The sequence below is a fragment of the Brachyistius frenatus genome, unplaced genomic scaffold (assembly GCF_029030835.1).
Source record: "Brachyistius frenatus isolate BFR_SWC_R1_liver_20210118 unplaced genomic scaffold, ASM2903083v1 Contig_8, whole genome shotgun sequence".
NCBI lineage: Eukaryota > Metazoa > Chordata > Actinopteri > Embiotocidae > Brachyistius > Brachyistius frenatus.
Genome location: NW_027210607.1, coordinates 71,525 through 97,130, shown reverse-complemented (window position 1 = coordinate 97,130; position 25,606 = coordinate 71,525). Strand labels below are relative to the sequence as shown.

Below are 25,606 nucleotides of genomic sequence, written 5' to 3'. Positions count from 1 at the left end.
TTGCATACAGTAAATAGCAGGTCCAAAGTGATGTGTGAGTATAAACACAGAAGTGCACTAAGAAACACACACATGGAGGCTGGAGCTCTCCTAATCCCGGGTCTGTTATCTGCTGCTTTCAGCCAGCGGCGCTGCTGTCAGAACGACTAATGGACTTCAAAAGAGTGAAGAATGATGACCACCCGCACAAATGGGCCTGCCAGATACAAGATAGGGTATTAGAGCAGCGTTTCAAGCAGGGAGATTATTTATTTCAGTCTGCTGGTGAAAATATGAACATATGCTGCGGTGTTAACAACACAGCTGTCTTGTCTTGTATCGTGGAAAAGGGCAAAGTGGGAACCGCTGCTGTGGTGCTGTAAACCGACAGTGCTGGAGGTGTCCCGGTTGAACGTGTGGAGCGACGCTGACGTAGCGAGCGTGTCACGTCTCACTCGGTGCTGGAGATGATTGCGGGTGTGCAGATGAAGCTGCGGTTTGATCGTGACAACGTGCTCCATCTGCCACCGTCATCAAACACAGAGGAAGGCTGATTGAAGGAGACATTTTAAACTGGATTAACCTGATCAATCTAATGATACACACCGCGTACCCAATATTGTCTAATTTGCCGCTATATTTTTTAATAAATATAATTTAATCAATTTTTTTAAATAACAATCTGCATGTTTATTATCTCCTTGCAGAAATGTCTGAAGTTTTCCAATTGTTAATGAACCTCAGCTGAGATGTAAAGAAGCAGTGCCTGAAGTTTCTCTGACGTAACCGACAGAAAAACTGGCATTTGTCGGCCCTTTTTGTTGATTAGAGAATGATTTGCACATAAAAGGATCTTTGATCTCAACTGAATTCAGCAGTAAACCTGCAAACTGCGCTTGCTTTATAATGACAGAGACCAGGAGGATTTTATTTTACCAAAATCTTAACGACTTTTCTGCCGTGAATATCTCCGTATTAAAAACCAATCAGAGGTGGATTTTGCAGCGAAACATTAATTTGAGTTTGATCAACAAAAACATATTTTTACATTTTACAAATGACACAATTGCATCAGAAAAAAACGTCTCCACTGAAATCTTCTTGGATCGGGAGGTTTCACGCCTGCGTACGGTGACATGAGAAGTCTGATATGACTGCAGAGTGAAAGACGGACTGGACGTTGAAATACGCTGTAAACACACAGATAAACAGTAAGTATCTTCCAGTGGGTCAACTTTGCACCTTGTGCTGATGTAGATGTCTACTGCAGGATGTGTCAGTGCAGCGTGACATCACTGGAGGGCGTGGTTACAGTTGAAACAGATTTGATCTGTAACATACATGGAAAAAAAAAAGCTGAGCTCGAGTCACCAACGATCACAAGAGGAAAAGTCTGAATGGGAGTTGGATCTTTGGCAGCGGAGTCGCTGGATGGGAGTGGTAATAAAGAGGACCGCTCCGGGATTAGACCGCTGGAAAACCGGACAGAGAATGTGAGTGGATGGTGTGGCAGCAGAGAGGAGGATGGGGTGTGTGTGTGTGTGTGTGTGTGTGTGTGTGTGTGTGTGTGTGTGTGTGTGTGTGTGTGTGTGTGTGTGTGTGTGTGTGTGTGTGTGTGTGTGTGTGTGTGTGTGTGTGTGTGTGTGTGTGTGTGTGTGTGTGGGGGTCAGGTTTGCTGGTGGCACTGCTTGAGATTTATTCAGACATCAAGACAGCACGGCTACTACAACATTCTGCAGCAACACACCAGCTGATCTGCTTTGATCTTAGTGAGACCGTCACTGCTTAATGAGCCAAAAACACACCTGCAGGCTCTATGAGGACTATTTGACCAAGAAGCAGAGTGATGGAGCTGCATCAGAAGACCTGGCCTCCACCATCATCTGACTTAAATCCAATCGATATGGTTCGGGACGAGTTGGACCACAAATTGAAGGAAAAGCAGCTAACAGGGGTTCTACATATGTGGGAATTCCTTCAAGACTCCTGCGGAATCTCAAAAACACACAAGAAACAAGGTGCAAAACTTCTATCAAAGCAAATTTTAAACATGTTTAAAATTTTAAAAGAGACTAAAATGTTAAACATATCTTTAATCTATTTAAAAGAAGTTTGCTGAATAATTCTACGTGTCATTTCATCGGGATTTCTTCAGATTTGCTCTACACTGTAGAAAATACTCACATTTAAGAAAAACCCTTGAATGAGTGTGTGTGTACTGGATGTGACACATGTAGTATGATGACATCATATTTATGGGGTCACTCGGAGTTCATATGCAGATATATAGTGTCATAGGGAGCATTTAGATTTGCATGTAAATATAAACTGACGTATATGCTGACACAGAGACTTCTTTTAATGCAAATCTGTGCTGACACGTATGTTGACATGGAGGGTTTTATGTCAGTGTGCAGTGATTCTTCCTGGAGTAGTAAACATTGCATACATTACATAAGAGTCTACTGACGCCACTGATTGTTTTCCAGTTGTTAGTCGTACCCCATGTGTTGGCATGGAAACGGAGATCACACCAACAAAAAGTTTTATACTTTCAGAGAAAAGTGCCCCAAAATATGAACACATTTTGATTACTACTTTTATTTCGTTGGTAACTTGTTGTATTATCGCAATATTACCTCAGTGAGGCTTGCGGTCCTGAACGCATCACCGTCGTGCCAATACTGACGTTAAAGCATCACCCTCGAGTGGAATATCGCTTAAATAAAGAGTGAGAGAAGAAGCAGGAGGAGGATACTGGTCGGTCTGAGGTCGTCTGAAGTTCTCGGGTAGGTGGGCTTCGTACAGCCGTCTGGCCCGGCCGTTGCCCACGTCCACCATACTCTGCAGGGGGGACACGGAGGAGGAAGACATGGGCCATTTATCCAGAGGAGGCAACTGGTCGAGCTTCTAATACACACACAGCCTCTTCTTTCATACATCACATCTGCATTCAACTCAACTTGCCTGCTGACTCCTTTCCACACACACACACACACACACACACACACACACACACACACACACACACACACACACACACACACACACACACACACACACACACACACACACACACACACACACACACACACACACACACACTGGCCGTATGTGTCAGGGCTAAATTAAGAGGAGGGTGATGAATGGGGAGATGATAGGAGAAGTGGAGGAGACGGAGTCGGAATAATCAGCCATCCAGAATTAATTACTCATTGGAAACAGTGATTAACATTCAGACTGGGACGCGGTCTACTCGCACTCAGCTGATGGATCGGCACCGCCACGAAGAAACACACCAACTCACACACACCTGTCCCACACGACACGCATGCACACCAAACCATTGGATATATCAACAACTGGATGATTAAATAAATTCCTGGCATGATGCTAATGCGAGTTTCACACACACACACACACACACACACACACACACACACACACACACACACACACACACACACACACACACACACACACACACACACAGGACGATGTAAATAAATCATTTAATGCCTTCGTAAGTCAAAAACTTTACTAATGTGTAAAATAAAACAAATAAAACTGATATCATAAAACGTGTCACTTCTGTTGATTTTTTTTTTTTTTTTAAATCGTATTTCCATTCAGCATGAACATGTTTTACAATTTTGCCCCGACAATTCCCATCATGCTTTTGGGTCATGTTAAAAATAAACATAATCTTCCACCATATAAACTTCATGCTGAATCTCCTGTTCTCATTTTATTCATAGATCTCCCTCATTACTGTGATACGGAGATTGAAAATCTGTAAAAATCAGAATGCTTTTCTTTTCTGTACGATTTTTACGTTTAACAGTGAATATCAAAGACACTGATATCGCTAGAGAGAGTTTCACTGATTCCAGCTGGGTTTTAATACGAGAAGAAATCTGAGGAAAAATCGAAAAAAAAAAAAAATGTCCAGTTCAAAGGGTTAAAGGAAAACTACACGGTAATGAAGAGATTGGACTTTGCTGCTGCAGTGATTTTACAAACAAATCCTTTTTAATCCTAAATCTTTTCATAGTTTCCACCACATGGCTCACTCCTATTGTTCCCCTTTCTACAGTTAATGATGTCTGAAATCTACATCTGATTCCAGCTTCATATTTGAGTCACTATCAGTAGCAGTGCATTAGTTATGATGTGTTTCCTCTTTCATATAAAGACCAGCAGCTGAAAAGCAGTGAAATCAGTATGTGTATTGTGATTTATGACTGTTTTCTTTTAATACTCCAGCTGTCAGATCAGTGTTTCCACACATGTGCTTACATGTTTAAAGGTTCGTACCGTTTGTGTGTGTGTGCGTGTGGGTGTGTGTGTGTGTGTGTGTGTGTACCTGGATCTGCTCAGATGTCCACTGGTCCAGATTGACAGACTTGACTCTGGAGATGTGGACGCCCAGGTTGCGGTGGATGCCGGCGCAGCGGATACACATGAACACCCCGAGGTTCCATGACGCCCATCGAGGACCTGAAACAGGGACGAGACGGGGAGAGAGAGAGAGGGAGAAGATTTCAGCTTTAAAGCTACACTGGTTAAAATTTTAACGTGCAGCTCCTGCTGTGTTATCACTTTAACTGACTGAGTAGTGCCACTGCGGAGGGAAGTATTCCATCTCAACCATTTGACTCAATTTAGATGGAGTCTTTGAATTCCTTTGCAAATAAACTCAAATCTGTGGAAGTGATGGAACAGCGGGAAGCGATGAATAAATAAAATACAGCCACCACGAAATGAAAAAGCAAGTGACCACGATTCCCTTTGAAACTTTTCAACATCTCCAACACTTTCTTTAAAAGACGGGCCTCTAAAATCCAAAGGAAACTCTCTGTGCAATCTCGTGTCACCAAGTGTGAAGTTACAAAGTCCAATTTCTACTGAATAATTATGGTTCTTTTAGGTTCTAGTGAAAGCTGCAACAACAATTAATATGCGGGTCGTGGTTCCTGTGACTTCAAGCGTGGCATTATTGGTGTTTTTAAACTGAGCAATCGGAGGCTGTAGTGAACACATGCTCAACTTAACCTGCGTGTTCTCCTGAACACGGGTGCGTTAGGTCACGTGCGCCGCGATTTTGTTCCTTTCTCTGCGCGGCTTCATATTCCACCCGTTTTATCTTACGTCCTGATCTGGTCCATGTATCCCTGATTTCTGTGCTTCTATCGCGAGTAAACTTTGTTAAACGGCCTCTTTTTTGTCCGTTTTGTGGTTATTTGTTGTCATTTCCTATTTTGTGCTGCAGCCTGCAAACAAAGTTAATCCAGCCTGCTGTGTTTTAGTCATTAAAAACATTAACTTCTACTTATTGCGTAACTATTTTACATTTTACATACTTTTATCCTATTTTCATCTTGCATGTTTTAATCACCGTTTTCAATTGTATTTGTTTTTAAATGTCCTTTTATTCTGCCTTATGTTTTGATGCTTTTAATGGTTTTATGTGAAGCACTCTGAATTGTCTTGTTGTTGAAATGTGCTCTACAAATAAACTTGCCTTACATATCATGTCTGTGGCTGGAGGAGAACGCATTTCTTGTCAAAGTGGAAAGACTGCGGGTAGACGGTGATGAAGTGATGTGTTTTACCATCGGAAGTTTGCACATGGGTGTTTTATTTTGACCCGATTCTCATCTGGCAGCCATGTTGGAGACGAAACGCGCCGCAGACGGAACTGGTGGGAAATAGCCTGAAGAGAAATATGTAGTCTGGTCTGATTAATGTCCATTTCTGCTGAGTCAGCAGATGATAGGATCAGAATTCAGCAATAACTGCATGAACCCATGACCTGCCTTGTGACAACAGTCCACGAGGTTGTGATGTCACGGTGTGGGAAACGTTTCCTTAATAATCAATCATGGTTTGAATGCCACATAGTCTGAGTATGATCGCTGACCACGTGGATCCCTTTACGGCCACAGTTTTCCATCTTCTAATGGCTACTCCGAGCATGATAATGTCACAAAGGACGTCACTAACTGCTTTCATGATGCTGGCAGTGAATTTGGTGGACTGCAGTGGCCTCCCCGGTCATCAGACCTGAATGAAACACTCGTGTCATGTGGTTGAACAGGAGACTGGCAGCATGGACGATGTGATGCAGCCACGTCGACATGGAGCAGATTCTTAAAGGAATCATGTGGAATCCACGACACCAAGAACTGAGGCTATCTGGTAAACCGGTAAATAGTCTGCACTTGTATAGCGCTTCATCACCGTAGCGGTTTTACTAAAAAGTGGATATTTGGGCTTTTACTCTACCGGTAGAGCGGGTCGCCCACTAATCAAAAGGTTGGCGGTTCGATCCCCAGCACCTCCCGTTCACATGCCGAAGTGTCCTCGGGCAAAACACTGAACCCCTAGTTGCCCTTGATGTGAATGTGTTCCGGATGGCAGCTCAGCTTCACTAGTGTGTGAATGTGTGTGAATGGCTGAATGGGAAATGGCTTCGAGACCACTCCGGTGATAAAGCGCTACATAAGTGAACACCATCTCACCATTTATGTGATTAGAGATCTGCTTTGGAAGGAGTTGGTTAGAAAGCAGTAAGTCGGTAGCAGCAGTGATGTCCACCACGGTCGAACAGTCCCATCTACAGAAGCTCAGAAGTTGCAGCTTGAACAAACTGTTTGACTAACAAAGGATTTCTAGAAAGTGCTGCAGCACGCAGGTACAGAAGTCTATCAGAGGTAAGCAGAAACTCCAAAGTTAATGTGGAAAGATAAACCAGCACAAACATTTAAAGCCTCTTCGTACTTTGGAGAAAATGTCTAATTCAGTTTCAGAACGTACACATTTTAGGTTATCCGGAGACATTTTGAAGGCATTCTTATCAAAACTGTTCAGGAAGTAGTAACATCCTAAATCCCTTCAATGCATCTCAATGAAGGAGCCCAGCGTAGCGAATAACATTTATTGATTACAGTTCATGTGCTTTAAAAGCAATACAAAAGCACAAGAATGCAGAAATATGTGCAGAAACTTTGCATTTAATCAACGTTCAACTAATTGCTACAGACTTGTTGAAATTTCAGTCTTTAAAGACAGAAAATTCTTGTACTTTCATTGCATACATTTTCTCTCTCATTTAGTGATAGCTTCAATTACAAGTCAGCGTGATTAAAAACCCTTTTCAAAATATGAAAGGTACTATAATACAGGGTTTTTAACTCATTGAAAGCAGCTTCGAGTTTGAATAAGCCAGTTCTGAAAAGTTTAATTGGAGTTTGTGTCTTTGCTTGCGAGACACGAGGCCACTGCAAAAATAACCAACATGGGGTTACATAAAAGCCCGGCAGAGAAGAAGAAAGGAGGCCATGAGAGTGCCGCACAGAACAAAATGAAGTGAGGAACCTCCAGGCAGACAAAGACGAGACTTTGATTCTTGTTGACACACAATCGTGCGATCTCTGTTGAGAGGAGCGAGGGAAATTTGGAATTATTCCACAAGCAACTGTCTGAACCAGAGTCCTGCAGATTTACTTCCGAGACGGCATTCAGTATCTTCAAAATACTCTCTGACCTTTCCCCTGGCGAGCTAACGGACCATCTAAAGAACTGGCTGTTCGCCAAACCCCAAGTATGGTTTAGAAACTAGTGAAATGCACAATAATGTGATTGGCGGTCGAGAGGCGGTACAAATTTAAACGAGAGAACCAATCAAAAACAAGGCTCAGAGTTTGAACGCGTAAGTGAATGGATCCTGTCTACATGTAGAGAGATGGCCTTACTGTGCAGCTTTTTACCAAATTAATATATTCAGATGTGTCTCCTTTGTAATCACCAACATATAAGAACAATGCTCTTTCTTCATTCATTCTACATGGATAATGAAATGTGACTTTAAATGCCTTAAGGTTCTCATTTCAGCTCAATTAGCAGGCTAGAGCATGTAAAAACTAAAATATTATATTTCAGCAGATTACCAGACAGAAATCCGATTCTGGTTTTGTTTACTTCTGTCTGAACTCAGACACCTACTGTTTTTAACACTGCCAGACAGATGTGGTAACAGAGCTGCTGCCCCACAGGTCCTCCTGCTCTCATCAGAGTGGAAAAGCCTCTGAATTGACTGCAGGACAGCAGAAGCATCCTCAGCATGCCTCAAACAACGGAGCACATACAGCGTGTCTGAAGGTAAAGGATTCTTCACCTGTTCACAATTCAAAGACTGACAAAAAGCCTGCCATCGTAGCCTGTTGGAAGTCTCTACAGATCTTCAGACACTTTCTCATGATGAAAAAGAAAGAAAGGAGCAGCTTTGTAAAGACCTGCCTGACTTTCACACCTCCACAAACCAAAACGGGTGATCATCGGATTTTTCTTCTCAGAAGAGTTGAAAAATTGTCAGACGCAGTTTCTGTCAATCTCACAAATAAAAGGGTGTTTCAGTCACTGTTGGAGAATCCAGTCGGCGCTCTGGCTCAGACGGGAAACTTGTGTGCTTGTTATTTTCAGTGCATTAAGTATGGAAACATGCAGCGCAGTATTAGCACCAGGATTGTTCACTCATACAGGTCCACAAACTGAGTGTAAAACTTTTCATGTTCAACAGAAAAGGAGGGACCTCAGAAGTGATTTCAAACCGCGGTGGCACTATAATACTGTTGGATAGAAACCATCAGTGAGTTTATTGTGAGCGTGAAACAGTGGGCACCAAAAAACAGCTTCGTTTTTAGGTAAAGTAACTAAACAAAGTCAGCAGATATGTCGGCAAGTGATGCATTCAAATGTTTGTTATTTTCTGGTAAGTGCAGGACGGCGATCTGAGACACGACACGAATTCACATAAGAGTCTGAACAGAAGTATGCAAATTGAGCCACAGCACTTTGACATACGTGAAGGAAAGTTAAACTCACTGAAATCCAGAATATTAACACACTCTAACAAACTCGGGGAAACTCTTTAAAACATCCTCTTTGAGTGAACTCAGGTTAAAAGCTCCCCATAGAAATCTGTCTTCGAATGCCTCAGCCAACATGTCTAAAGTGCCACAAAACATGCCGAACTCAGCCAAATCTCCACGGGGATGAATGGGAGATGGCGCAGTAATGACAGTCAAATCATTTTAATGGGCTCGTGGCGACGGCCCCTCCGCGTCATCGTTGGCTCCGTCCCTCTCCGGTCCACGGAGCTTACTCTCTGTCAGTGCGAGGATTGAAAGCGACTTTCAACACAGTAAGTGCAAAGGCTCAACTTCTTTATGGATCCGGGCTACGTAACGGCAGCGCGGCAGTGCCGGCTGAATGGCAGAGGAGGGAGCGAGTGCCGTCCAGTGGGCTCGCCTGGTCTCGGGTAAGAGCATCAGTGTTGTTAATGCAGTGGCACTAATGCACTAGACGGCCTAAAGGAGCATTAAGGCAGGGATGACTGAGTGTTAAGCCTAAATCAAGCAGCTCAGCCATTGTAAGCTGGACTCTATCTGCTGGATATCTGTCGGTATCTATTGGACTGCACATCGGTCCGCTCTCTCTAACTTCTCAAAAATATTCCAAAATGAATGCATGAAGCGGCCCCAGCTCGGTTCTCATTTACATACAGTGGCATACAAAGTGCAGATGTGTATTCCCACATATTCTTTATGCATGCAGGCAGAGGCTGGAAATCAATTTTCAGTGCACTGCAGGACATTACACCGAAGTTTTCTTGAGAGTAACTTTCCAAATGAGCACTTATTATCCTCTGGTCCTCTAGTATTTCTGTTAAGAAAATCAACTTTGCAAAAAAAGTGAATATCTGATACTCTAAATGCTAAACTGAGCAGCCTGCACTGATGCTTTTTGATACTCTAAACAGTGTCTGTGGATGATGACCAGCTGAACCTCTGAGTCACTTAGTGTATCTGATTAGTCCCCACTTTGATTTCAGAAAGTTCTTGTAAATGGGGATTCAGGTTTCAGTAAAACCTAATTAACACGAGCAGATGCCAATTATTTGGTACTTTCAATGGTTTTATAGGTTTTGCTGTGGCAGGAGAAAACGCAACGATCATTCATTATGCCTTTTGTCTCGTTTGTCCAAACTATAGCCATTTAAAGTCAAACTTAAAATCAAACAAACCAGTAGACATGGACTCCACAAGCTTCTAAATGTGTCCTGCGGTATCTGGTACCAAGACTTTAGAGTTGTGAGTTGGGGTCGCTGACCACCGCTAACCACCGCTAACCACCTCTCAACACCGCTAACCACCGCTAACCGGGACGACCCCACAAGGAGATTTGACAAACAAAAAGCGACCGTTCACTATTTCTCAGATCTTAATAAACGTTCTTTAATTCATCTCTCAGTGGCCATAATGTGCATTTCAAGAAAAAGTACAATTTGATATTCGCAGGGAACCACTTGACTGTTATTCAAATGGCCCCTCCCCCTTATCTCCTCCAACTAACCACCAGTGGAGCCTGTTTCCTCAACTGACTATTGGGTTGTTCTGATAATGATAATCACACACACAGACAAAAACACATCTGTGTCATCAATCTAGATCTTCTGACCACAAAAAAACATTCTGGATTCTGCTCTAAATATTACTTACATAACAAAATATATACTAATATTACATAATAAACAGTTATTTGCCCATCTGGGTATAAAAATATGCTACAGACTTGCAGCAAAATCTGATTGCTGGCCAACTTTAAGTAAGCTGTGGATTTACATATTTGTACACGTGTTATCAGGCTCGCTGCTTCATCCCAATATCTCACTGCACTCCCGTCTTTGTTTGGAAACAGAGTCACTTCATTTAAAAGGTTCAATTTGAGGTTGGTATGAGGATCAAATGTGGAGCAGTTGTAATATGTTTTCACCTAAGGTGAATTTAACTCAATTTCAACTCCTAATAACTGTGGTTGTCTGTGGCAGAGATGTTCCACAACAAGGGAACAGCTCCCCTGAAAGATCAAATCTGGACCAGCAGTAACAAAATAGATGTTTTGGGTCCTTTATGGCAGCTTGTGTAGAGACAGGTTAAAGTTACGTGCCCTGAACTAAGCTGTATTGTGATTTGGCGTGATATGAATAAAACTGAATTGAATTCATGTTAAACTTTTGTGGCAGGTGTAATTTAACAGTAGTTGTTTTACAGGCTATGCAGAGTTAAAGGCCACTGTGATGGATGAGTCCTGACCAACTGCTCCGGTCTGCATCTCTTGAGCTGCTGTCGGCTGCATGGCCTGTTTTAAATCAGATGTGTCTCTATGACTTATGACTATGAACTGAGCATCAGATAGATAAGCAGCAGCGCCGGTTACCACGTTTTAGTACCTGTCGTCTGCGTCTCGTGCCAATAACTCACATTCAGTTACTGTTTTGTTGTGGATTCATCTTTACACTGAAGTCTGGACCAAAATAGACGTCTGAATTGAGTTGTCTCTGTAGACATGAGCCCTGCAGTCCACACACACACACACACACACACACACACACACACACACACACACACACACACACACACACACATTACAAACACACCAGTGCTAATTTGTAGACTGCTGACCTGATTAGACACAAATTAGCTCTTCTCTCTCACTAACTCACTAACTCACACACACACACACACACACACACACACACACACACACACACACACACACACACACACACACACACACACACACACGACTGAGCACTTACATGCAGGTAAATCCGACGGCCATAAAGGAGGCCACACACAGAGCCACGCCCACTTGCAGACACAAAGATGCCATATAAACACGACATCACAGGCACACACACATTTCAGTAATTATGCATAAAAAATACACTCCGACACACACACACACGGTGCATTTTCACATAGAAACAGAAAAACACCCTGAGACCAACAAAGCGAGTCCTCCCAGCTGAGACGCGCAGACACACACACACACACACACACACACACACACACACACACACACACACACACACACACACACACACACACACACCCTGGAGCTTTGATGAGTGACAGCGGAACTTTCCAACGGGGGAGGGGGGGCAGTCAGCCGAGCATGAAATTAAAGCCCCAACTGTCAACCTGAGGACAGTCAGGACAACGACTGAAGGGTGTGTGTGTGCACGTGGAAGTGTGAGACAGTAAAGTAGGGACGGTGACCACAGATGTCAGGTGTGGTACGGAGCGCTCTTCCACGGAGATCAAGCGCTGATGCCACAGACTGGATATAAAACCACAGACTGGATATAAAACCACAGACTGGATATAAAACCACAGACTGGATATAAAACCACAGACCGGATATAAAACCACAGACCGGATATAAAACCACAGACCGGATATAAAACCACAGACTGGATATAAAACTACAGACTGGATATAAAACCACAGACCGGATATAAAACCACAGACCGGATATAAAACCACAGACTGGATATAAAACCACAGACTGGATATAAAACCACAGACTGGATATAAAACCACAGACTGGATATAAAACCACAGACCGGATATAAAACCACAGACTGGATATAAAACCACAGACTGGATATAAAACCACAGACTGGATATAAAATCACAGACCGGATATAAAACCACAGACCGGATATTAAAGTGTTCGTAGCTTCCAGGTCTGAAAAATTAGGCCGATGCAGAAGTGCCTTCTGCTGCAATACCAGCGAGTGCCACTAGAGGTCGGCTCCAAAAAGCCTCCGGCTCCATAGACTCCCATTCAACTTCTCTCATCAAATCCAAAGTGAATAAAATGTGTCCATCAGTTATCTCGGTGTTGTTAGCTAAAGTCACTCCTTCTTCTTAGTTTTCTGGAGGTCCATCTGAAAATAATCCCTCATTCATTAGAAAAGAAGATTCAAGAAGACCTGTTTTGGGGGGGCGTGTCTGTTTGATTGACAGGCCTGTGGTGCAGTCAGGTTACAGCTATCGGTGGGCGGGACGTAGTGTCATCAGGTTTCCAATCCAATCAGTCAGATCCACTGCTGACTCCTCCCCTAGCTCCTCCAAATATGGTCACTTCCTTCTCCGAACTAGCAAAGATGGTGACGGACAGAATCTGAACTGGAGGCTTCATAACGGCCGTTCGGGTGACATCACTGCTGGTTGCCGCTTGGGTGATTGACACTTCTTGATCTGCTGTTTCCAAATTATATATATATATATATATATATATATATATATATATAGTGAACCCTCGCTATAACGCGGTTCACCTTTCACGGTCTCGCTGCTTCACGGATTTGCATCGTGCATTGAAATCACATTACGACTATATGTAATGTAGATATATTTAATGTCCAGTTCTATCTATTTCAATTGTAAAATAAAGGTTACTACTTCACGGATTTCGCCTATCACGGTTTCTATTTGGAACGTAACCCCCGCGAAAAACGAGGGTTCACTGTATATATATATATATATATATATATATATATATATATATATATATATATGTATTTGCTGGGATTCCCGCTAAGTTATCCCTAGCTCTCTGTTTGTCTCAATAGGTTTTTTTCTACAGGAAATAAATATATGGAACTTCGACCTCCACCTAAAAACCACAGATGGATGAATAAAGTGAAGAAATGATTCCACCTGCTGGTGATAAAAGGTGGTGAAGGAGATTCAGGTTTTATTCTATATGTCACGAACCAAAGATGAACTAATTAATAGGCCAAAGTTGTATGTATTCACAGCTGGTTGCTGTCAAAAACTGTTGATTACTATGTTCCATCATTATCATAAACACACACTGTTGTTTATTTGGACTCCTTCTGCTGGACAGCGTGTGTGGGACTAAACTGAACCATTTTCTCCTGTTTCTAGCTGCTCGGAATAAAAACTACATATTTGTGATCCTCTTTGGATTTACAACCATCAGCAGGGATAAACAGGTTTAGGGAAAACTGCCACAGAAAGTAAAAGAGATTGACAGGACTTTTAAAAAAATGAAATACAACATAAATCATTAAAAGTCATTTTTCATCCAAAATGCAAAAAAAAAAAAACCTCTCACTCAGTTATCTATTATTATATTATAGAAATGACAATAATATAATATATTTATCTGAACATCTTCAGCGCTCCAATAAATGTTAGCTCAATTTAACCTTAACCTAAAATTAATCTGAAATCTTGTAGGTTTTATTCCACATCGTTGGACTGACTTGAACCATCTTTACACTTTGGATCAAACAATGAGCTCAACCACTGTCATTATTTATTTAAAAGTATTTTGAACCAAGTATTTGAACAATTTTAAACATAATGTAGTAACCAGAACTCCATCTGACAAACACCTCCCACCTTCTTCTCTTCTTTTATTGGAATCGTCTTTTTCATTTCTTTTCCACTCTGCACCATTTTGTCAAACTAATCTCCTATAAAACACCTTGAAGGCTTGAATCTTGCTGTAATACATTCTTTAATAATGTTTGTCAGTATGAAACCACTTTAATTCTGCTGCTTTTTTACTTCTAGGAACAAGAAACAACTGCTGATATCACTGCATGAAGGCTGAATGGAGCCACGGCTGAGATAAGCTGAAATTCAGCGAGATCCTCCTTTAAAGAAGGTTAACAACCTCCATTTCCTCATTAATAAAATGCGCTCTTAGTAAATCACGGAGAGGCTGCCAGAACCTCCGGTGCCGGTGAGAGGAGGAGGAGGAGGAGGAGGAGGAGGAGGAGGAGGGGGAGGAGGCAGAACCACAAGCGGAGACCGTGAGCGGGAAATAAAGAATCACTGTGCTGCCCCCTGCTGGCCCACCACAGTGATTCAGTGTCAGTGATGAGGAAGAAGAGGAGGAGTGGACAGACGCTGTGTTTCCTCTTTAGAATAACAAGAGGAAGATAAAAACTCATCATCTCCTCTTATTGTCTGGACTCAGACAAATGGAGGGACATTACGGTGCCGACGGTCCGTAAATCAGGACAGATGGATACAAGGTAAAAAAAAAAAAAAACATCATCAGAGGTAATAAAGACCAGAGCAGGCGGAGGGATGTACACCGGGGACGCAGCAAAACCAGAAATAAAATATCAGCTCTACAATTTGCCGTGATGTTTGTCTCAATAGGTTTTTTTCTACAGGAAATAAATATATGGAACTTCGACCTCCACCTAAAAACCACAGATGGATGAATAAAGTGAAGAAATGATTCCACCTGCTGGTGATAAAAGGTGGTGAAGGAGATTCAGGTTTTATTCTATATGTCACGAACCAAAGATGAACTAATTAATAGGCCAAAGTTGTATGTATTCACAGCTGGTTGCTGTCAAAAACTGTTGATCACTATGTTCCATCATTATCATAAACACACACTGTTGTTTATTTGGACTCCTTCTGCTGGACAGCGTGTGTGGGACTAAACTGAACCATTTTCTCCTGTTTCTAGCTGCTCGGAATAAAAACTACATATTTGTGATCCTCTTTGGATTTACAACCATCAGCAGGGATAAACAGGTTTAGGGAAAACTGCCACAGAAAGTAAAAGAGATTGACAGGACTTTTAAAAAAATGAAATACAACATAAATCATTAAAAGTCATTTTTCATCCAAAATGCAAAAAAAAAAAAACTCTCACTCAGTTAACTATTATTATATAATAGAAATGACAATAATATAATATATTTATCTGAACATCTTCAGCGCTCCAATAAATGTTAGCTCAATTTAACCTTAACCTAAAATTAATCTGAAATCTCGTAGGTTTTATTCCACATCGTTGGACTGACTTGAACCATCTTTACACTTTGGATCAAACAATGAGCTCAACCACTGTCATTATAAACTAATGTTCTCATTTACTTAAAAGAATTTTGAACAATTTTAAACATAATCATATCAGTATTTGCACACATCATCTGCATAGATACTGAATCATTTTTCACTGACATTATTAGTTCAAAGAACAAAAGTTTCTTAATGTTTTTGTAGAAGAGTACAAAACACAAAACAGAACAGCAGCACTGGATGACATTAATGAAGCTGGATTCAGAAGATGTTTAGAAGAAGTTAAAAAAAAAAAAACTCAAACAATTAAACATTTTGTAATTGTTTCACCTACTTACTGTCATCTAGCAATAAATATTTGTTTGTTTTTTAGTCAAAATGAATGAATGACAGAATATCAGAGCGATGTCACTGACACTGAAGCCTCTTCATGGCTGTTGAGAGAGTGATGTAATACACATCTTTGTTTTGGTCTTTTTTGAAGCATGATTTATAGTCAACAATTTCTGAAACTAAAAAACAACAAAGGCAACATCTCCCTCCGTTATATTACTTTAGATGCTTTAACACCGAAAACAGAACCACACTCATCTTGCATTGCATTTCTCACATCTATAAAGATGAGTAGAAAAGTCCCCCAACAGTAACTGTGTGAAGCTGAAGCACTAAATCCTGAAGCTGCAGCCTCCCGAGGTCTGACTCCTCCAACAGGATGCTGCAAAACCAACCTGCCCTTCACACCTTTCAAATGTGTGTGAGCTTCTGGTTCCAAATCGGATTGTGTGTGCGTGCGTGCATGTGTGTGTGTGCCAGTATTTTATGTGTGGGGCAGAAGAGCGGTACCAAGGACAGGTCGTCAAAGCGCTGAGTGCCCCGCGGGTGCTCGCCAAGATCTGCTGTGCCAGCACAGAGCAGCGCCCGCCACAAATCATATTACTGACACACAGCCAGGCCGTGTGTGTGTGTGTGTGTGTGTGTGTGTGTGTGTGTGTGTGTGTGTGTGTGTGTGTGTGTGTGTGTGTGTGTGTGTGTGTGTGTGTGTGTGTGTGTGTGTGTGTGTGTGTAGCATCTGAATCACATTGGTGAAAGGATATTGTTAAAACTAAAGGTGAAAATTATAGTCTTGACTCTTAAGTAGTGGACAGACTGAGATGCCTGAGAGGACGGGGAAATGGAAATTGCAATCAATAAGGACTCCATCTCTCTCTGTCACACACACACACGGAGGAAATGTGGGGCAGTGTGTGTGTGTGTGTGTGTGTGTGTGTGTGTGTGTGTGTGTGTGTGTGTGTGTGTGTGTGTGTGTGTGTGTGTGTGTGTGTGTGTGTGTAAACAGAAGGCAGGATTGAGGATGGAATTACAGCTGAGCGGCTCAGGTGAGTCACCACACTGCAGCGGTCGTAGCCACCCCCCCACCCCCCACCCCGACACCTACACACCCCGACACCCCCAACTGCAGCAGGCAGCTCGATAGATGGTATCTGGTCGCACCAAGGTCTAAAACAAACTGATCAATCGGTGCAGAGCTCTGTTCTCCGAGTGGTCAATCAGCCGCGGAGCGAAGGCTTCTTTTAAAAATCGATGAACGTTAATCCACAGCCTCTGCTGGGTTTTGTGCTGCGCTGCATCCAGCGGAGACTTTTTTCATATTCAGGCCAGAAGACGGTCGATTTAAAAAGTTGACAAAACAATCTGGACTCCGCTTCAGGCAAAATCAATGTTTTCATTCTTGTATGTTGCAGAGAAATACATCCTTACTTTACCTTTTTAGCCACTTAGTCACACTTGTATAAGAAGAAATGAAAACCACAGAGCAGCAGGAACGTCACAAACATCCTGGATGGGATGTGTTCATACATGCCTTTTTGAGGCCTATTCTAATATAATTTTATTTAATATAATGTTATTTTAATAAGAAGGAGCAACTATAGCTAGCAAAACCATGACAGCTTGTGGGAAAAAATTAATTGACTTCAAATTTCATGAGAAGTTGAATAGGAGACTTTTTGGAGCCGACCTCTACTGGCACTTGGTGGTATTGCAGTTTAAGGCACTTCAGCATCGGAACCATTTTTCAAACCCGGAAGCTACGAACACGTTTGTATTCAGTCTGTGATTGGACATCACCTTATACAGTGACCCCTCGCTATAACGCGGTTCACCTTTCACGGTCTCGCTGCTTCACGGATTTGCATCGTGCATTGTGTTCTGCATTCTGATTGGCTAAACAGTCTCTCCGCTTCTTCTCTACCTGTTTGTCAATAACGTTGCGGTTTAATATGTACACGTACGTAAAACAGCTTGCCAAATTAAAAATAATCGATGGTGGCATGTCGGTTTATAAGAATCTTTTTGCCCAGAAGAAAAAAGAGCGACAACAACTACCGATAACTATGTTCTTCTCTTGAAAAACCACACCTGCACCGCCGGCTTTAGAAGAAAGAACCGCTGCAGAGCGGAGTCAGGATGCAGCGGCTCAGTCAGAAGAGCAGTGAAATACACGAGTCACTATTTGTCCTACTGTACTTTGTATTTGTTTTCATAATCATTTTTCATTTCCTCCCGTTCTAATCCAATGACTCGGGTCGCAGTGGGGCGGTGCCGATCTCAGCAATTTGAAGCCTTCAGTTCGTATTGATGATTAAAATTATTATTTTACAGTACAGTAGTTATTTGTAAAAAAAACATTTATACAGTACTTTTATTTGTTAAACAAATGCTTGGGCCTGTAAAAAGGTTTTGTTCTTTGGTTTCAATGTATTATGGAGTATTTCATTGTATAATAATTGTAAAAAAAATAAAGGTTACTACTTCACGGATTTCACCTATCACGGTCTCTATTTGGAACGTAACCCCCGCGAAAAACCAGGGTTCACTGTATCTCCAAAATATTTACATGATTGTTAACTATTACATCATTGTAATGTGATGCATGTAATAACTGTGATATAACAAATTAAATTACTTGACAACTGTTTAAACCATTTTTGACCTTTCAGTAAGGTTCCTGTGGACCATCAGTGGTACTCCAACCACAGTATGGGAACCACTGCACTAATCCTTTCAGCTCCAGTTCAAACTCTGATGTAACATTAAGGGAGAGAATATAAGTGACAATTTCTAATAAATAAAGACCTGAAAACTACAAAGAGCCTGAAATACCCATTTCTTCTCAAAATGACCTCCTCGTGGAACGAAGTAAACAAACACGCTGGTTTATGTTACGGGCATCGGTTTGAATCATTTCAGCTTCATTTTTGGGGGAAAATTTGTGAATTCATTGAGCATCAACAGCTAATTACATTCATCAGCAACAGTTGTCATTATAACAGCCGCTCTTCTACAGTCCAGCCAAACTGCTGCCAAGACCCTTTTTAAAAATGAACTAAATGCGTAAAGGCTGGATGTGATAACAAGTCGATTCAAAGTTTTGAAAGTTTCTATGTTTAAGTGGGCCTCATGATGCGTGGCTGATTTGTGGCCCCTGGAGCGACGTGGCTCACTGTCCTCCAGCTGACTTCCTGTTGGCTCACATGAACCGAATCCTCTGGACTTCTCAATTGTTACGGATCAGATTTTGATGATAAAAGGAGTCATCACACTACGTTTGTACAAGTATTAAAAACCTAATTATGTGAGCTGAAGTTAAATTACAGAGGGTTTGGATTTCAAACATCTTTCAAATGTCAGTTTTGATATAAAATGATCAAATGTTCAGCTTCTGCTTTTGAATTTGGAAACTGCACCCTTTAAAATATCAATTCCACATAAATATTATTAATAATTTGATGTTAACTGTTATTCACTTGTTGATCTGATCTACTCATCACTGATGGTCACTTACAGAAAATGTTTTGATGTTGTTACAAATCAGGTGGTTTCTGCTTAATATTATTACTTTCTGCTAACCTAAGTGGCACTCAATAAATATTAACTTTACTTTTGTGATCTTTCAACTAAAATCAATGGGAATGATCTCTTTACAGTTAACTGGTTTCTATAAATCATCATTCTGCACTCGCTAACTTCCAGTATAAAACCCAAATTCTCTGAAACTCCGCACTAAATAAAAGGATTGCAGCTCTTTCAGACTTTGGCTTTATGAGGCATATCATCTATATATTGTTTGAGTAAAAATAGCGGTGACAAAGTCAGTATGACTCAGAGGGTGCATGGCGGGATGCTGCTGTATAACTGACACGAGGAAACGGGCTTCAGGCAGCAGAGTTTCCGACTGATGCAGAAAACAAATCAGAACATCAGTTTTCATGCACTTCAATAAAAACTGTTTGGATGATCAGCTGTTCTGATCATTTATAGTCTGAATATGAATCAGCAGCGACAGGAAACATTAGATGACATTTATCTCTGTGGGAAGAACATGAAGCTGGAAATGAACTGAGTGAAGACTTGACTTTAACAAAGACTTGTGAACAATGAGAGCTTTGTAAAGTTCTGTGACGTCAGCTGCTCGTTCAGTTTTATAACTTTTTAGGTTTAAGTTTTAAATATGCATGTTTTGCTTTCTTTTTCAGATTATCTAAGATTATAACATGTATTTGATGTAAGCAACTGTTGTCAAGGTTCATATACATGTATTATGTTACGACAGGCATTTTATTGGAAGATGAACCGTGTCCGACTTCCTGGTTCGTGAGCTCGCGACAGCCTATCACAGGCAACACGTGGAAATTTAACTCAAATCAAACCAAGTCGCTGCCGTCTCTGGTTTCGAAAGGGGTCAAAGGTCAACAAAGCATCAAGCCATTGAACACTACACGGGACTACATAGCGAACAGATGCCATGAAAGCAGAACAGGACACCACCAAAAGGGTCCTTGAACGTTGCTTGGATCGCTATAGCAACAACCAAAGAGCCGTTACAACCACGTGTGACCGCTCATTGAATACACACATTACGATCGTTGTCACGTCCATTGTCTGTGCTGCTGAGGCTGATGCTGAAGACACCCTTTGGATATTTAAATATCTGTCACCTGTGCTATATATTAAAATATATGTGCGCATCAAAAAGCCCACAAAAAACTGTTTTAAGCTTGGAAGTGTTCGGTACAATAATGACGCTTAATGTGTTGCAGTAAATGTCAGGAGTTTCCTTTAATCTACATCTACAGAGAAGAGGGCGAGCAACAGACTCCCACCTGCGTGAGTTAACAGCTCCGAGGTCAGAGTTCAAAGTTCAGGGGTATTTTAGCATCATAAGTTTGCTTGAGGTCACCAACGGGGAGGCGCCTGTAGCTAAGCAGATTCATGCGTCTCGAGTTAACCGCTTGTGATCGGATCTCACGTCTCTGCTCTAAAACGCAAAACGAACACACAAATAAACAAGTAAATAAATATGTGACAACTCGAGAGACGAGAGAAGGAAGGAGTCACAAAACCAGAACGAGAGAGCTGCTCAGTGTCAACTGTGAATGCAGCGATACACATTTTGTGATACAAAGAAAGGATGCAATTCTAACAGCAAAGCAGAGCGCCACAATTTCGTGAAGATACATTTTGCTGATTGTAGTGAGAATTTATTTTAAGGAGCATTAAAGTGTCTCAGAGCTTTTCAAGCCGCCGTGGAGGATGAAGCACGACGCTGTTTGAATCTTCTGACATTTATGTAAAGTGTAAAGAAATTACCGATGTATGTCAACTCGCACAGAAGGCAACACTTAACGTGTAAAAAAACCAAAAAGTTTGCAGCAGCGCACCCCCGTCGCTCAGTCACGGCACTGGTGACATATTTCAGTCACGATATGTCTTCCAACATAAAAAAAATACACCACGTTAAACAGGGTTAAAGATGTGGTTTCACTGGCAGGCATCTTCAAAAAAAAAAAGAACAGAATAAGAAATGTGCCTGATGAGACAAAACAACAACAACCTCTAAACAAAGGACACCCACTGATGTAAGTGATTCCTACTCATTTAAGTAAATCAGTAATTAGTTACATTCAGCAACGAGCACACAAACAAAATACTGAAGCTGGATTTACACACACACACACACACACACACACACACACACACACACACACACACACACACACACACACACACACACACACACACACACACACACACACACACACACACACACACCTTATCACAGACGTTCCATGCAGAAACACACCAGCTGACATTTAACAATGCAGAGCAGCAAATTATCAAATCATTGTCGCCATTATGAAACTCATCTTGAAGGAAAAACTCAAACCGAAACACCAGCACATAACGGAGAGCGGTGTCGTTTGTCACTGGGTCATTTTTTTATGTCCACTAATGATTCATTCTGGCTATTTAGGACTCGACGCTGATAACAATGAACAATAGAAAATAAAGAAAATCGTGTTTCCCAGGAGTTAGAGAGGATTGAGACCCCGACAACCACCAGCGTGCACAAAAACAAACCACGTCAACGTATCATGTAAATTAGTTTGATGTCGTGTTTGAAAAGTCTTTTCTTGTTCTTAGAAACGGTAGCTTGACAAAAAAAAAAAAAAAAATGAACTCAAGGTCTACTTACTAGCTTTTTCAGAACCTTTAACTACATTTGACTGTCTTCCTCGGCCGATGACGTCTGTTCAACGACTGAGATAAACAGCTCTCAACGCAAGGTCGACCTTATTTGTTGTTCCCAAAGCTTTCAGCCGTTATCTCACAGCGTTCCTGCTGCTGGTTCAGTCGTTAGCACGCGACCCACGTGTGGACTTTCACATGACAACAGGTGGTCATATAGAACAGCCCCACGTACAATTTATTCCACTTACAAGTGGAAAAAAAACAAAAGAGGACAGTAGGAAATGAAAATCCAAGATCAACTGACAACTTCTCCAGAAAACTGAGCAAAACTCCAAAAGACTGCGTGATGTGCAAAAAAGCTCGAGTCAGCTATTTTGCTTTTGTTTTTCATTTACTATAAAGTATTTGTTCTTCATAATAACTTGGTATAAAAGGGTGACTGCACGCCATTCTGCAAACAGACCGGCAGCAGCGCTCCAAAAGTGGCTGTTGGTAGGCTACTTCAGGTGCAGCGGTAAACCACAGCTCCGTAGTGAACCCTGGTGGTATGCCGCTCCTTTTCCACCTGTACATACCATGTGCCAAAAGCAAAAATCGAAGGAGGTATCGAAGGAGGTGTACCACCTCATATGCCTCCTTCGGAGTGAATGCCTCTGGATACGAATGATATAAAATGGCGTGTGCAGATGGACTATATACACCGAGAAGCACGACTTATTCGGGGCTCTTGATGAAACATAAGCAAAATAATTGAATAGTGTTAAAAAAACAAAATTTGTTGATTAACTATTTCCAACTGTTGACAACAGTTGACAGCTTTGGTGGCTGTTAAAGACTGCGAAAGACAACAAATGAATGATGCAATTTAATGTAAAAGTATAAGCTAGTTTTACTTATCGTGCACACATACGTTGTTATTTCAGCCCATCCAAAGACGGATCATAGTTGGGGAACACCTGGACGTCAACGTCAATAATAAAACTCTGTCAATGTAATTATGGTGAATAATAACTATGATGTCTGGTAATATTCAGTAATGTGTAGTTTTATCTGATGTAACGTGTAAAGCGGGCTTTAATATTGGTTTTGGGCACATTGTATGTACGAGTGGCATAACGCCAGCAATCAGCAGGAGAGGAATGCTGCTGAAGGGATTTGTATACGGCCGCAGCTGAAGTGGCAAACCAACAGCCACTTTTCTCTCAAAAAACAGGCTCATTTAGGATTCAGGTGCATTTGACCTCCACGATGAGCCTGATGGAGACAACACCCAGATCACAATCAGGAAAGGCTTTCTAGATAAACATCAACGACGCAGATAAAAACAAACAAATAATGAGAAAAAATGAAATTGGAAAAAAGAAAGCAGCATCAGCAGCAAGCATAAGCAAATCGTGACTAAGGGAGTTGTGATACAACAGATTGCGGTGGTCAGATGGAGCACGGGCGCCGTGATGACGCAAAAGGCATTTAATCTCAGTCATAGGTAGCCCCGATACGAGCCGTTCAAACTCCACTCAAAACACTGGGAATTTGAATGCTTCCACTTGAGGCAATACTCGAATTCATGTTATGCTTCATCAACAGCGCACAACATTATTGGATTATTATTTCATTTGTACTTGATACCGCTCAGTTAGTCAAGGCAATGCCATTTTCATAGTTTCCCTGAGTGAAATGCATAACTGTTTGATGCAGCGGATGTATGCCGAATTGAGGGCCAGTTCGTAAGGTTTTATGAAAACTCTTCCATTAAACTGTGTCTGACACTCTGTGGAAGGGAATGTTAAACGTTCAATTTTCTGAATGGACTTTGGTTGGGTGGTTTTGCCCCGCACGATGGCATCGCGTGCCAGGGGCAAGGTGTTGTCTGCAGCCGGCACCAACCTCCAGTACCTGATGATGACGTGTTCTTCTGCGCGAGGCGTCTCGCGAGCGAACTACACCTGTAATGTAATGTTGTCTACACGAAACACGCACGTTTTCCGCTCATAAATAATCCAGTCAAGGACGTGACATCGATACTGTCGGGCGAAAAGAGCCACAAATTCACCACATTTACGCAATGCTATACCGGAACTACAAGCCCTTCAATTTCAAAGTAAAAGCGCGGCCGAGTATTTTGCGCAAACACAAAGGAAAATAAAAATATACAATAAATATAAAATATCATTTTTAAGCTTTTATACACGAAAAAAGGAAAACCGTTTGCATCCGTTTTTCTTTCTTTCTCATAAAGCATAGAAACCCTTACACAATGAAGTCCACACGTTGCTCAGTGTGACATTTGTCTGATGTGTGTTCATTTATGAGCAAATATCAGAAGGAAATAAAACGTAGCCGTGTTGGTAAAACTAAGATGTAATTTTGTTTCTGAATATATATATTTATATTTATATTAGTCTGCCTTCCATTATTGTTATTGTTGTTTTAGAGGATTAAACCCATATAATGCAAAAGCTAGATTTTACTTTGAAAAACGCTTAGCGGAAGTTGTTTATTATTGCGGTTTCGTGAACAAATGTCGCTCAATACTGTTCCCATTTCTCCTATTTCTTGCTGAATGAGCTCCAGCTTGACCCGGTCTGCGTTGTGCAACACGAACATGCAGAACTAAAAAGATCAACGTTTGATCATGATGACTCGGTGTTGAAACGAGGCTGAAGGAGGACAGACTCCATCAGGAGGACGAGGCAGTCTGTTGCTAGCTTTAGCGACACGTTAGCTGTCATCATTTCGTCTCTTTACACAAACACACGTGTGACACCGACGTCCCAGCGGGAGGCCGCCGGACTCACCTTTAGCCTCGCAGTCAGCGCAGAACTTGTTGTCCTCCTCTCTCAGCAGCTTAGACAGGATGGCCTGGTGCTGCTCGTTCAGTTTCTGCGCTTTTTCTCTCTCCGACCGCGTCGTCATCTCGACCAAGTTTGGAAGTTTCGTCCCGCTGGTGCAAGAGCCGTTCAAATAAAACCCCACGCGGTCCTGGGCTGGTGTCAGACAGGGTGGGACGTCCTCCACGGACCGACCCGCACGGTGCTGCGCTGCTCCGTCAGACAGCAACCTGCCAGCAGGGTGGTCGGGGTCCAGAGCAGCATCCCTGCTGCTTTCAAGGACTGTGGGGATTTTATGTTACAGCGGCTCGTGATTCCGAATCAACCAAGTAGTTTAGAAAAACACAAGGAATTTCAATCCGGTTTATAATCATTACAAACTCTATTTGTTGAGCACCTTTCATACAAGTAATGCAGCTCAAAGTGCTTCACAGCCGGAGAATTACATGCAGTGTTTGACATGAAAACAGATATAAAGGAACATTTAAAAATATAGAAAAGAAATTAGATGCATGAGAGCAGATTAAATGCATTTGTAGAGCACATTTTAAC

The 25,606-nt window shown here is 41.7% G+C and overlaps 1 protein-coding gene across 5 annotated transcripts in view; it reads right to left on the bottom strand.

Moving 5' to 3' along the window:
* The window catches only part of LOC138615946 (stromal membrane-associated protein 1-like), a 121,933-nt gene extending 96,632 nt beyond the window's left edge, over positions 1-25,301 (bottom strand). For all 5 annotated transcript variants that reach the window (XM_069689843.1, XM_069689844.1, XM_069689846.1 and 2 more), the window contains exons 1-3: positions 25,022-25,301; positions 4,346-4,479; positions 2,738-2,823 (exon numbers count right to left, since the gene is read on the bottom strand). In XM_069689843.1, the coding sequence (XP_069545944.1) occupies positions 2,738-2,823; positions 4,346-4,479; positions 25,022-25,139 (338 nt within the window). In that variant the 5' untranslated portion in view covers positions 25,140-25,301. The remainder of the gene's footprint in view (positions 1-2,737; positions 2,824-4,345; positions 4,480-25,021) is intronic.
* Between the last annotated feature and the right edge of the window lie 305 nt (positions 25,302-25,606).